At 44.8% G+C, this 13,782-nt stretch overlaps 1 protein-coding gene across 2 annotated transcripts; it reads left to right on the top strand.

Annotated features, from left to right (window-relative positions):
- The first annotated feature begins 565 nt into the window (after window positions 1-565).
- On the top strand, window positions 566-12,322 carry socs7 (suppressor of cytokine signaling 7). Of its 2 annotated transcripts, XM_053634284.1 has the most exons (10): window positions 566-2,615; window positions 3,767-3,831; window positions 4,783-4,887; window positions 8,030-8,161; window positions 10,872-11,017; window positions 11,278-11,446; window positions 11,532-11,660; window positions 11,783-11,918; window positions 12,018-12,157; window positions 12,233-12,322. In XM_053634284.1, the coding sequence occupies exons 1-9, from the start codon at window positions 1,171-1,173 to the stop codon at window positions 12,136-12,138; spliced, it is 2,448 nt and encodes an 815-aa protein (XP_053490259.1). In that variant the 5' UTR covers window positions 566-1,170; the 3' UTR covers window positions 12,139-12,157; window positions 12,233-12,322. The 2 variants fall into 2 exon arrangements, with proteins under 2 accessions (XP_053490259.1, XP_053490260.1); XM_053634285.1 differs by lacking the exon at window positions 8,030-8,161.
- The last annotated feature ends 1,460 nt before the right edge of the window (window positions 12,323-13,782 follow it).

Raw genomic sequence — 13,782 nt, 5'->3', positions numbered from 1 at the left:
CTACCATGCATGTCTTTGGACTGTTGGAGGAAACCGGAGTACCCGGAGGAAACCCCCGCAGCACGGGGAGAACATGCAAACTCCGCACACACAGGGCCACGGTGGGAATCGAACCCCCGACCCTGGAGGTGTGAGGCGAACGTGCTAACCCAATGGGTCCAATATATCTATAATCCACTCTCCATATCTCTCTCAGCATATTGAGGTCCCCACACTGTCCCAATTAACCTGAACCATGTCTGGTAGCCTACATCTTGAAAAGTATTCAGTCATAAACACATGAACATGCTTTGAACTAATTTCACATGCAAAAAAAAATAATAAACCACACACACACACTAAATTAGGGCAAATTTCCTGTTTACCACATGCTATTTCTATCAAGCAGTTCCCCTGCAAGGGCTTAGTAACATTTAGACTTCATCAATTCAAAAATTAATCAACATTAATCAGGTCTCTCCATGACAAACACAAACGCTCTTTATTTTAATTTTTTTAACGAAATGTGACACTCTACACAGCCGTAAATAACAGCCTAACAACAACACATCTTATTTTAAAAAAAAAACACACACAAAAAAACATGAAAGCTCTCTGAGTCTCCAACCCAAATCGCTCAGTCGCGCATATATAGTGCACTAGGTTGTAGAAGGCACTATTTCATAAGCTGATGAAGTGCACGTAGCCTATATAGATAGAAAGCATGCAGCCATTTGGGACTGAGCCGTAACCCGGAGTTAAGTAGAAGCGCGTCGGCGCTGATAAGCTCGCGCTATCGAACGTGCGGAAGTGGGTGAGCGGGCGCGAGCGCGAGCGCGTGCGCGCGGGTGGGGCCGGACAGACGGTAACGTGACCAAGACGCGCACGCATTCCGTTAAATGAAGCGTTATACATGACCCTGCAAGAACCCGTTGTCGTTTTGGAACTCACAGACGCGCGTTTTTCTGTGTGAATATCCGGGCTGTCGGTAACAGCGTACTAACAGGGATGTTGAAGCTACGGAGGAAATAATAAATCATAATAATATATTTTAATTCTGGGGCTGAGCGGGTGAAGCACAGCGAGCGGAACTGGCTTCCATTATCACTACAGGCAACGATAACGATCTCGACACTGGGGCGATGTGAAACGCCGATATTGCTCGTTCGTTCCGCGCACAGAGGAATAAGAATGAACACCGGGCATGATATGTCTCCTGATTTTGTGTTGATGCGCCTGGTCTCTGCGGCCGAGGAGGACCGCTTGGACGATGAGAACAGCAGTCTGTCGTCGGGCACTGGACTGGTGGCTGGATTCGGGCAGGACGTCTTGAGCCACGGAAACGTTAAGGGTAAACTGGACTGCGCGCAGAATCACCTCTCAGCGGGGAACAAAGCTCCGCAGTCTGGCGGAAGTCAGGCACCTGACGCCGGCGGCATGCCGCGCAGAGCCGCTCTGCCTGTCCCCCCTCCTCCGCTTCACTCCGCGGAGGCCCGAGCGTACGATCTCGGCCACAGAGGCGGAATCGGGCCTCAGCTGTTGGTGTTCCGAAACGTCTCGAGAGACCCTGATGGATTATCTGAAAACAGTGCGGATGCTAGGCATGCTTCGAGGGCTTTCGACGAGCAGGCGACACACACTTCCGAGTCGAGCGCCTGCACAAATAACAATACGCTCAGCGCTGTAGATGCTCAGCATCAGTACCATCCTCCATGGGCGCTGCATCCTCAGCTGAAGCTGAACACAGCGGATACAGACAGAGCCGAACTGTGCCACCGGCATCGCATAATCACGGAGAAACGCGACTGGACGCAGATTGTTGATAAATCCGACCCGACTGAAGTGTCGGACCCTAATTGGAGCATGAGAGCGCGGGGAGAGCTCCGGCTCTCTGACAGGCCTGCTCTGGAGCTCGCAAGACAGTTTGGGGAGCTGGGAGTCGCCCCGGTGCCCGACTTTTTGCTCAAGGACGGGGATCTACAACACTGCTCGTGCTCCACGACGACCGGAATCAGACAAGGCGAAGATCCAACCGAGACCAGCGACGCTCTGCTTGTACTGGAGGGCCTCGGCTCGGAGGAGGTCAGCGGCCTGGGCATGAAGAACAATCCCGAGTCCCAAGACGGTGCACAGGTGAAGACCCAGCTCGCGCTCAAATGCTTCCCTTCAGTACTCTCGGGCCAGGCGGTCGGGGTTACCGGTGGTCTCTGCTTACCGGCATGTCGCGACTCGCAGCTCTGCTGTTTGTTCCGAGGCTCTCTAACCATAAAGGCTCAAGGCAACACACCTGACAGAGACTCATCACAGTTCCCGACATCCCCATCATCAGTAGAGTCCGCCGTGCAAGTGCGTCCTGACAGCGCCAGCTCCAGCCTCGTCTCGAGCCCCAGCGTGCAGGCGGAGAGAAGCGCGGGTGCGACCCGGGCCGCATGTGGGAGCGAGAAGGCGCTGAAAGTGCCAGGGAAGACCAGAAAGGGCTCTCTTAAAAATCGTCTGAGCAAACTTTTCAGAACTAAAAGCTGTAGCGGCTCTAATAGTCTTCTGGATAAGAGACCGTCGGTGACGTTCTCCATCTCTTCAGCCGGCAGTTTGGTGGACATGTCAGGCGCGAGCGCCGTGGAGCACGACGCGGCCAGGTAGCACTCGGTGTAAACGTTCTGTTTTTTAATTATTCTGTCATAAATGTATACTATGTTCACTTTTTCCCTTTTGGGCTTGTTGATTTATTCTCTTCCGATCGAGAGATCGACCGATACCTCTTATTTATTTATTTTTTTAATTAATTATTTTTATTTTTTTTATAAACAGCACAGTTTTTAAAAAGGTGATGGGCTCTGGAACTGTACACTGACTCTTCAGTTGTCCCTCTGGGGAACCCTTAAAGGTTCAAATATCAGTGGTGTTTAATCTTATCCAGAAAAGGGCCGTGTGAGTGCAGGTTTTCATTCCGATCAAGCAGGAGCAAGGAATGAATACCTGCGCTCACACCGGCCTTTTCCAGGTGATTGGACCCCCTGTTCTATGTAGAACTTTACAACAGAAACGTTCAAAGTAGAACCCGCTTACGGAGCTAAGAACCCTTAATTATACAACAAACCCTTAAAGGAGGCTTTTATTTTAAGATGTTCCTGTCATTCTTCAAAAGATACTCCCTCAAGTGATGATTTGATGATGGATGTGGGGAGCACTGTATGGGTTCAAAATCTCCCACAGATAGGGTTGAGATCTTCTCAGTAGCGTATGATTTGCATCATCAGACCCTATTGTCCTGTGGATGTGGACATTGTCATCCTGCATGAGACCACTCCAATCAGGGTAGAACTGTTTTCCCTCACACCTACAGGGTCGGGGGTCCGAGTCCCGCCTCTGCACTGTGTGTGCGGAGTTTGAATGTTCTCCCCGTGCTGCGGGGGTACTCCAGTTTCCTCCCCTGGACCAAAGACATGCATGGTAGGCTGATTGGCGTGTCCAAAGTGTCCGTAGTGTATGAATGGGTGTGTGAGTGTGTATGTGATTGTGCCCTGTGATGGATTGGCACCCCATCCAGGGTGTACCCCGCCTCGTGCCCTATGCTTCCTGGGATAGGCTCCAGGTTCCCCGTGACCCTGAGAGGATAAGCGGTACAGAAGATAGATGGATGGATGTGTTAATCTTCCCTTTAAGTGGACAAGTGGGCCCAAACCATGGCAGTTTTTCCTTTAATTTTGTATTTGTATTCATGTTCCTACTATGTCCTATTATTTCATGTTTACCATGCAATAACTCTTCACGTCATGTCTTTCACTAGCCAACCTGGATTAACAAGGGCCCAAAGTGCCTCCTCTGGTACAGCTTTCACTCCTGTCTTCACTGGTAAGGAGCTAAGAACACGAACAACCACGAAAAGCTTCAATCTGACTTATTATAGACTAAGAAACTTTCAATGTAGGTAAATGAGTACATATACGTAAACTCTGACTATTTTTACACGGACAGCAGTAATCTAATTATTGACCTTATTCTGAATAAGACAATATTCTGATTAAGGTGTTTACATGAGTCGCTTTTAGAATATTCCTTTCATGTTCATGTTTCACGTGTTATAGAACATAGAGCGATTAACGTCACACGTCATTACGTCCCCACGCCACGCCGTCCGACGTTCCCTCCAGAATTTCACGTATCGCTATACAGTTGGTCTTCGTTATGGGACTGTATACAGTTTCGGGTGTTTCATTTTTAATTTTACGAAAGCTTCAAGTGCGGTTAATTATTTGTCGTGCTGTACGTGCAAATAGACGACTGCTTGAAGCCGTGGGCCGCGTCCCAAACCGCATACTTACCTACTGTATAGTAGCTGACATACATGTATTTAGTAAGTAAAATACATGGTTTCGGACGCAGCCGTTCTCTCTTGTTTTGAGCACTGCCGTGTGTGATCCTGTCCTGTCGCACAATGCGGTGAAAACTCTCACACGACGTTAATAGCGTGATTAAAGTGTGTACATGTCTGTAACACGACTAAAACAGGAATACTCCACACGTCTTAATACGATTTGTGTTTACTTCGAGTACGACTTTAGTCGGATTAAGGTCATCGATAATCGCTGTTTACGTGCTAGTCTCTTAATCAGAGTATCGTCTTAATCGGATTAATATCAGATTATTGTTGTCCATGTAAACGTACTGATTGTTTTCTACCATCAACACCCTGACCAGGATAAAGTAGTTACTGAATATGAATGAACAAGCTTGTGCGTTAATGAGTTCGAGTAAGAACGGTAATGCATCCGGTCTTTAGCCTCTATCGTGTCCTGGTTGCAGGAGAGACAGTGTCGCTGGTGGATGTGGACATCTCACAGAGAGGGAGAAACTCTCCTCATCCCCCAACTCCTCCTCCACCTCCACGCAGAAGTCTCAGCTTGCTAGGTACACACACACACACACACACACACACACACACAACAAATCTCATCATCTCATTCCTATTCTGGCCTCCATGTGTTTCTCTCTCTCTCTCTCAGCTTATTTTATATCTTTGATACTGTCCGACATTTTGGTTGACATTCTCAGCATGTTTGTCTCACCTCCATCTCTCCAGGAATCTCTCCGAATATTCGTTTTCTTCTGTCCTGTTTTCCTCTGCCTCATGTTATCTCAGGTTCCTAACTGTTATGTCTGTCTGAGGTCCTACTGTGTGAATAAACTGCATGCGGGCTGGATAAACGGTATCCTATCAATGCTAGGGGTGTAGACGACGGATAAATAACGCAACATGTTTCAAACCCGTTTTTGCAGGTCGACAGTATTGCGATTATGTCGATAATATTGTTATCGTGATTGAAAGGGCAGCGTGTTCTTACTGACGTCATCGTTTAGTTGATTCCACTTTACACTCACGTGGTCTTTCCTGTCTTCACAGTTCGGAAAACACGCTCTGCGCTGGCCGTTTCATCAGCGCTTCCGTTCGCGTGTTTGAATGCACACATCAGCGTACGTTTTCTCACGTCTGCAGCTGTATACGTGTTTTCCGTTCCAAATTGCATCACGCTGCAGACGGCTATAATCTGTGGTCTGTCAGTCCTATCGTGCATGCTGTGAGGGGATGACAGACCGTGGATGATTTCTCGTGTCATCTAATTGGAAGGATTCTGTGGTTTACATGGTGTGAACAAAACATGTTACAACGACGTAATTGCCTTTGCGCGAGTGGATCGTTTTCTAAACATCATAGATCGGAAAAAATGTTTTTCTTCATTAAACTTATAACTTTAGTACTTTTACACACTGGAATTATATCTCTATTTCACAAATATTCTGTTCGGAATACAGTACACTTGAAGACAGTGATTCCCCCTTCACACCCAATCCTGGGCTTGGAATGCACTGCCGTGTACATTTTAGAGTCTTGTTTAGTTTTTTTTCTCTCTCTCTCTTTAATACACTAATTAAAATGTGAAGTACAGGGCAGTTGTGCTCCAGGACCAGGACTTGAGAAACAGCGTGTACCTTTACATGCAGCCTAATAATTCATTGATAATGCGACTAATCTGGCACAATCCGATTTGTTGTTTTTTAAAAACAGCAACGTATTATTATTATTATTATTATTATTATTATTATTATTATGTATATACCTCGATCGGAAAAGAGTAGAGAGATTGAGGCAGATCGGAATGAAATTGCCGTCCGATTGAACAAGATGGGTTAATGTCCGTTTAATAATTCATTAACAGGAAGTTACAGATTTGAATCTGTTTCACGTAATTGAGCGAGGTTAGATCGGCATCACGGGGCATTATAGATTGAGGCAGATTTAGATCGAGTTCAGCATTTATTATTCGCCAGAATTTCAGCAATGATTAAAAAAACAAAAAAACTTGCACGGTTAAAAATAGGAGTAAAAACTCTGACTATAATTCTCGTGTTATTCCCCAACAATGGCTGTTAATGCTTTTAACAACAGTAAGAATATAAGTAAAGGAAGTCTACCAATGGATAATGTGCACAGTTGATGTTATTTTCAGCAACCAAAGACCCAAACCCCACAATTTAAACCCTGTACTTAATCAGAAGTACTTCTACATTTATATTTACTCATGATTCAGTGCGACGGATAATTAAGCCGAGCACATTCAGGTCATGGCTCTCGTTTAAGTGCTCAGGAGTGGCAGCACAGCCGTGTAGGAACTGAAACTCGCAACCTTCCATCACTAGTCCACAGCCTTAACCTCTGATCTATCACGGCCATCCGAACTCGTCACCAGTGAGGATGCTTGGAGAAGTTCCTTTGGTCGCTGCATCACATCACTATCTTCATCTTAAAGCACACGTGTCAAACCCCAATTGTGCCTATCTAATCTAAGGCTATTAAATAATTAACGTATCATTTATTGATTAACGCAATTAACCTAGTCTCTGAAAGTGGATAAGTACATCAACAAAAAAAAAAGAACAAGGTTTGATGGAAGTTATTCAACTGGATGAACTATTAGGCCAAGATGGTTAACTGTGTGTATATATATATATATATATATATATATATATATATATAATATAGTGGGGTCCAAGAATCCACTACTGAAATGCGACCAAAAATTCTTGATTTTGCTGCATACGTGATCATCGCGACCAAAAACGCTTGATTTTGTTGCGGCTTTGTTCAAAATTTGTGATTTTTTTAATGTTTTTCTTTTGTTGTTGTTGAAGAAAACTACTCGAATTGGCAATTGTCTTCCGCAGTGATGTTTGTTAGTAAATGAGACCTTTCAGCTGTACGCGTGCTCGCCGCACGTGAATCGAAGAGGGCTTGGGCTGAACGCACGTCGTGATGACGTCACATGACGCGTCTCGGCCCAAACCTGTGGAAAATCTGCTGTAATTTTGGAACACTGTTAAGCTTCCGCGAATATTGCAGAGCTTGCTCGATTTTGCGTTCATTTCCGTGATCGTTTTTTGCCTTCAAATCCTGCTTGTCCCCTTTTTTGCCTTAATGAGCGTGCACTCGAGCTGGCACGGACTCCACAAGTTTGGGCAAATCCGTATAATCAATTTTTGATCAAATCCATTGGCGTGTCATCTGAACAAATTCTCCTCAATCGAAGAGAGGCATGAGGTTTAGGAAAATGTTTTCCAAATAAATATATATATAAAAAAACCCCATAATGTTACGAAAGAGATTAAGAACTCACGTGGACTTTATGCTTTATGACATACATATCCTTGTCTTTGCGCTCCACCACCTTTTTTTTCCCGACATATTTTCTCTCTGGTGATCCGTTTGGCGTCAATTACTGAATCACACTAAAGTCCCTCATCCGATGTGTTTTCTGAAAGATTTTAGACACAGGTCTGACTTGCAGCCAATGCAGGTATTGGTTTTAACTAGCGATTCAGCCCTGTGAGATGCGAGCCCAGAACATGGGTTGTCTATGGGTCTGGTGTGAATTGTAGCCCGGGTGAGAACGTTGAGTAGTAGTGTACTACTGTGTCTGACTTACGGGGCTTGAGATTGACACCTGTGTTTCAAATGCCTCCTTCTGGTTTCTGAATACTTGCTACTCTGTTCCAGACGATATAGGTGGGCCACAACCAGGGCCTTTCCTAGTGAATGTCATGGGGGCGTCCCTGCAGTCTCTACCCCTGCCTCTTCCTCCTCCTCCCCCCCTCCATGCCACCATCCAGCATAGCCTCAGCCTCAATGGTAAGGGTGTGATGGTGGCAAAGTGTGTGTGTGTGTGTGTGTGTGTGTGTGTGTGTGTGTGTATATGCTGGGGCTTCAAGGAGATTTTTTGGTCCTAAGAGCAGACTCCGACCCTCCCTTTCACTCTTCCTCCCCTACTGTCTAACCTTATGTCCCATCTATGTCTCTTGTTGTGCAAAGATGATTACAGAATATTGAGTAGCCAAATGCTCCACAGGCCTCCTACTGCATGTGTTGCCTTAATTTATAAAACTGCTTGACTATGGCTTCTTTTTTGTCCTTCAAAGTGTAGGAAAAACATGCTAACGAGCAAGACAAAAAAAAAAGGAGGACAAAAAAAAAAAAAGAAATGATGTGAACCGCAGCCTTGACATGGTTAATCATTAGAAATGCCAGGTTGCATAACCCAGGTTTGGTGATTGTTAGATGAGTTTGTTATGAGAATTGCATCAGCTTTTCTGTGAAATGTGGGCTCTATTCCCATCTTTTCCATGAATATAGTGCCAGGACTGGAGCTGGGTACTTGTTTAAAAAAAAAAAAAAAAACCCACCTTTTCAAGAACTACCCCATGTTTTCGCTGGTTTATGAGCCAATCCAGTACATACTGTGCAGGTTTGCTATTCAATAACGTTCAAATGATACTTCCTCACTCACAACAATGACACGTGAGATCAGAGACATGAGACGTGTTTCCATTCACTTTCTTGCAGTTGCCAGTAAATGGTTCTTTTGAAGGGGGAACGGTGGCTTAGTGTTTCGCATGTTTGCCTTGCACCTCCATGGCTGGGGGTTAGAATCCTACCTCCGCCCTGTGTGTGTGGAGTTTGCATGTTCTCCACACGCATCAAGGGTTTCATCTGGGTACTCCGTTTTCCCTCCCAGTCCAAAGACATGCATTGTAGGCTGATTGGCATTTCCAATTTGTCCATAGTGCATGAGTGTGTGCTCGTGCAATTGTGCTCTGCAATGGGTTACCACCTCGTCCAGGGTGTCCCCCACTTTCTGCCCCCGAGTACCCTGGGATAGGCTCCCCCGCGACTCTGTGTAGGATAAGCGGTATGGAAAATAGATGGACGGTACTCTTGAGACAGTGATTTATTTAAAAAATATATATATATAGTGTTGTTCTCATCATGTTTTAATGGTGGTTATGTTAAGTTGTCATGACGACAGAATGACACCGTCTTCAAGCTCTTGATGCCACCTGTCATTGGTTCCAAACCAGCTGCCACAGAGCTGATTTTATTGGTTGTTCTGTTGTGGAAACATGCAAAATAGTTCAGCGTTATTCACTAGCACTGTGTGAGTCGAAATTGGCCAAATGAGAACCCAGATAACGGCTCGCTGACCTATTTACATTGGCACCCACTTATAGAGATGTGCCGTGGCGATACAGCAGTCTGCTTGAAGTCAGGAGAAAGCCTTTAACCTAGCAACACCACAGTCAGAGTGTAACATCTCGTAGTTATGCCAGATGGTGGAACTGTGTAGTATACAGCATGAAAGACGGAGAGAGAGCGCACTCCTCCTCACACAGAACTACCAGAGAGTTGCAAAGCGTGCTCTGTCTACCTTAGAAACAGAGACGCCCGCCCACATGCCCAAAGTAACTGGCAACCACAGAGTTAGGGGAAATACATACGTGAGGTTTAAAGACAGCGCATTTTGAGGTCTGGCCTCGACCTTTAAGTATAAAAATGGGTAGAGGTTCTGCAGCGACATACAGAAGGGGTTCATGCACTGGTTCATTTTTCAGTCTGTCGATTGAAAAGCCTTAGAGTAGATTATATTATATTTGACCATGTAGAATATATTCTAACATACAAGACAAGAGTGGACAAATCATCAATCTGTTCAGCCCACCAGGTAAGCAAACTCCAATCTGCTTGTTCAGTTAATGGTTTGGTTGCTCCGAAACTCTACTGAGAAATGAAACTGGCAGTGTTATTTCAGACAGCTAGCTTAAAAAAAAAAAAAAAAAAAAAAAAAAAAAAAAAAAAAAGATGCGGAAACGTACATTTGCTGTTGCTAGCTTGAGGGAAAACAATCTGTGCTAAAAACATTCACGCTTCAAGCTAGCTTCATTCATTTTGTACTTTCACACTATCCGTTGTTACCCAGATGAGGATGGCTTTCCTTCTGAGTCCGGTTCCTCTCAAGGTTTCCTCCTCATATCATCTTAGGGAGTTTTTCCCTCACCACAGTCGCCACCGGCTCGCTCAATAGGGATAAATTCACACACTTAAAATCTCTATCCTGTGTTTATATGTTTCTGTAAAAGCTGCTTTGAGACAACGTCCATCGTTAAAAGCGCTATACAAATAAACAATTTACCTTACTAATAAAAATAGTCAGAAAGTGTCCTCAGATGATGTCCTCATTAGTGCACTAATGGGCAGGATTCGGTTTGCTCAACCTATCAAATCCCATGTCTGCTGGGCAATGTCAAATAAAAAAACCTGAGAGTCCAAATGGATAATCTGCAGGCTTGTGATTTGCCCACACCTACACAGTGTTATCCGTCATGTTTAATGACTAACACCTGATAATGACCCATTTACTACAGTCCTCTATGCATTATGCATCATGTGTATTCTGTCTACTGCTTGTAGTAACCGTTCCTGGTAGTTTCCACCCGTATTTAGCCAATAAATGAATGTCAGAAACCAAACATCTTGAATATTGGTCAATTTCTTCTTTCTGTTCTAGACGCTTTCTTCCGAGCGCTCCCTCATTCTGCACCATCACCAATCGAGACTCCGCCTCCGATGAGAGTAGCTCCACCTTCCAATGTGTGTCCTCTGAGAGGAGTCGATTCCAGCAGCTTCACAGCCAGCCTTAGAGAATTGGAGAGGGTGAGGATGCATACCTGTAAAAATAAATACATAAATAAATAATAATAACGGGTTCATATGTATTGAAATTCTTCTAGCAAGGAGTGCCTGATGAAGGGTGATTGCTTCTTGTGTCCTAATGGGCTTCATCATACATTCAAGTTAAATGATACAATGATATCTGTGCTGTTAGTCCGAGACAGCTGAATGCGCCGTCTGAAATCAACCGGAACAGCTTGTGATGGATACTTACGTAGGTGCCTGATCTGTCTTTCCATAAGTGTGGCTGGTACTGGGGACCGATGAACTGGGAGGACGCGGAGTTGAAACTGAAAGGGAAGCCGGACGGTTCATTTCTGGTGCGAGACAGTTCAGACCCCCGATATATACTCAGCCTCAGTTTCCGCTCGCAAGGAGTTACACACCACACACGCATGGAGCATTACAGAGGTAACCAGTACACACAAGTGCTATGCATAAAATATGTAAAGATTCCCTCATATGCAGAATGACCTATATTTGTTTCTCTGTTCAGGGACCTTCAGCTTATGGTGCCATCCCAAGTTTGAGGACCGCTGCCATTCTGTGGTGGAGTTTATAGAGCGTGCCATCATGCATTCTAAAAATGGGAAATTCCTTTACTTCCTGCGGTCACGTGTACCTGGTAATTTTACTTTAGCGTGTTTTTAAATAGGTCTCACACAGGCTTGAAAAATCTCACCCATAACCGAGTACACTGTGCGGGTGAGATGTTGTGACAAAGGTTGTCTGGTCTCTGCCTCACAGGACTCCCACCAACCCCAGTGCAGCTGCTTTATCCGGTCTCACGCTTCTGTAACGTCAAATCCCTGCAGCACCTTTGCCGCTTCTGTATCCGACAGCTTGTCCGCATAGACCACATTCAGGAGCTCCCTCTCCCAAAGTACTGCTCGGTTTCATTCGTTCATAATTTCACACTGATCTGTCTGAATAGTGCTACTTACACTGTACTGAAAATGCTCTTACTTCCTTTCTGCTCCAGACCCCTCATTTCCTATCTGAAAAAGTTCTACTACTATGACCCAGAGGAAGAGATGTATCTGTCAATCAAAGGCATGCGACAGATGGCAAGTGTGGAGCAAGAGCCAGAGTCTGAGACGTAGCCGGAGAGCCATATTTGCTGTAAGAATGACTAATAGGTGTTCGTTGACCAAATATGAAGAAGCAAGAATGCTAATCGAGTGTGTTTTCCTTCAGGTTTTTTCTCTGTATGGATAGCAGATGGGATAGTGCATAGATGCTCCTGTTGCACAGCTCTGCCCCAAATTCCCCATCAGTCTTCCAGCAGAAGCCAGTGGACATCATCAGAATGGCTGCTCATTGTATTAATTCAAGATGGGGTAGTGAAACGCTGGAGTACTGCCCGTATGAAACTGGCCAGAGGTGATCCGCCAGGCATTAGACTACTGGGCAGGCACAGAACTGTGAAATGAAATGGATAGAACGTTATATGTGATCTGGAGTTATGACATAAACCTCCATCTGTAGTTCATGAAAACGTTGGACTTTTTCAACCGGACACATTTGTGAATCGCTTTCCTTTGTTTTTGTTCTTTTTCTCTCTGTTCTCTTGCGGTCCCCTTTATTTGCCTGTTACCTCAACTGTAACTTCCTCAGCCTGACTGCAGGCCATCTTTTCAGTAAAAGAAAGTGAAACTGAAAAAGGCTTTGGCATTCTTCTTCTCCACCTTTCAGGGCTATACTGTCTCAGCACGGACTGGGCGTACTGTAGAAAAAAACTATAAAACTACGAATTATTCATTCATCTTCACCGACTGCCCTTTCCTGGTCAGGGTTGTGGTGGAGCCGGTGCCTATCCCAGGAACACTTGGCACATATCCTGAATGGGACATGTTGCGCAATTTGGCAGGTAGCAGGAAACCTGGAGGAAACCTATGTGAAGATGGGGACAGCATACAAACCACCACACAGACAATAACCCGAGCTCAGGATTAAACTGGGGACCCTGGAGCAGTGAAGCGGAAGTGCTACCTGCTGTGGCACCATGCTGCCTCACAAGTGAATCAATCCATTTTATATGACTCATTGGGAAACATCCAAGCACTCGTTCTTGATGTATGTGTAATCGGTGTCTATAAAGCAATGCACAAACTACTGTGGTTAAATACAAATTTTGTATTGAACTAGCGTTGTGACTCACGTCTTAAGGGCCCGTTCACACCGGGACGTTTATTGCCGTGTTTTGGTTTTTTTGTGTGTTCACACCCGGGCGTTAAACGCGGGCGACGCGCTGAACGAAAGTGCTAATTCGCTCCCTGACAGTAGACGGCGCTTATTGAAAAGCAGAAATACTCCGGGACACAATACGGCGCTTTAGAACTTTCCGTTTCTGACACCCGCTCATCGCTGAGAAGAAGAAGAGCGTTCACACACTTTTTACGAACTGGCTAACTAAAAATAGATGTTATGTATGGTAATGTAAGGTCTTTGGTGATTTGGCCAATGCAACAAATACTTCTTTAAAGCTGAATCCTTAAGGTTCTCATTTTAAACAGTATACTCTTTTTAAACAAGTAATGATTTGAATAAATTCATAGTCACAGAAATAGCATTCACATACTTACCGGAAGATCCAGATTATTAGTATTTTTTGAATCTATTTTTTTTGGGAGGGGGTGAGTGGGTATAAGGCAACTATTGTTGTGCCCAAAAATGTTAATGTTCCTGCAAATTGATGAAGTGTTGAACATGAATAGACTTTTTTTTGTGGTCGGTATGATAATACG

This window comes from Ictalurus furcatus, chromosome 10, assembly GCF_023375685.1.
Source record: "Ictalurus furcatus strain D&B chromosome 10, Billie_1.0, whole genome shotgun sequence".
Taxonomy (NCBI): Eukaryota; Metazoa; Chordata; class Actinopteri; order Siluriformes; family Ictaluridae; genus Ictalurus; species Ictalurus furcatus.
Note: the sequence above shows the minus strand (reverse complement) of the source record. Positions and strands in the feature narration are given on the sequence as shown.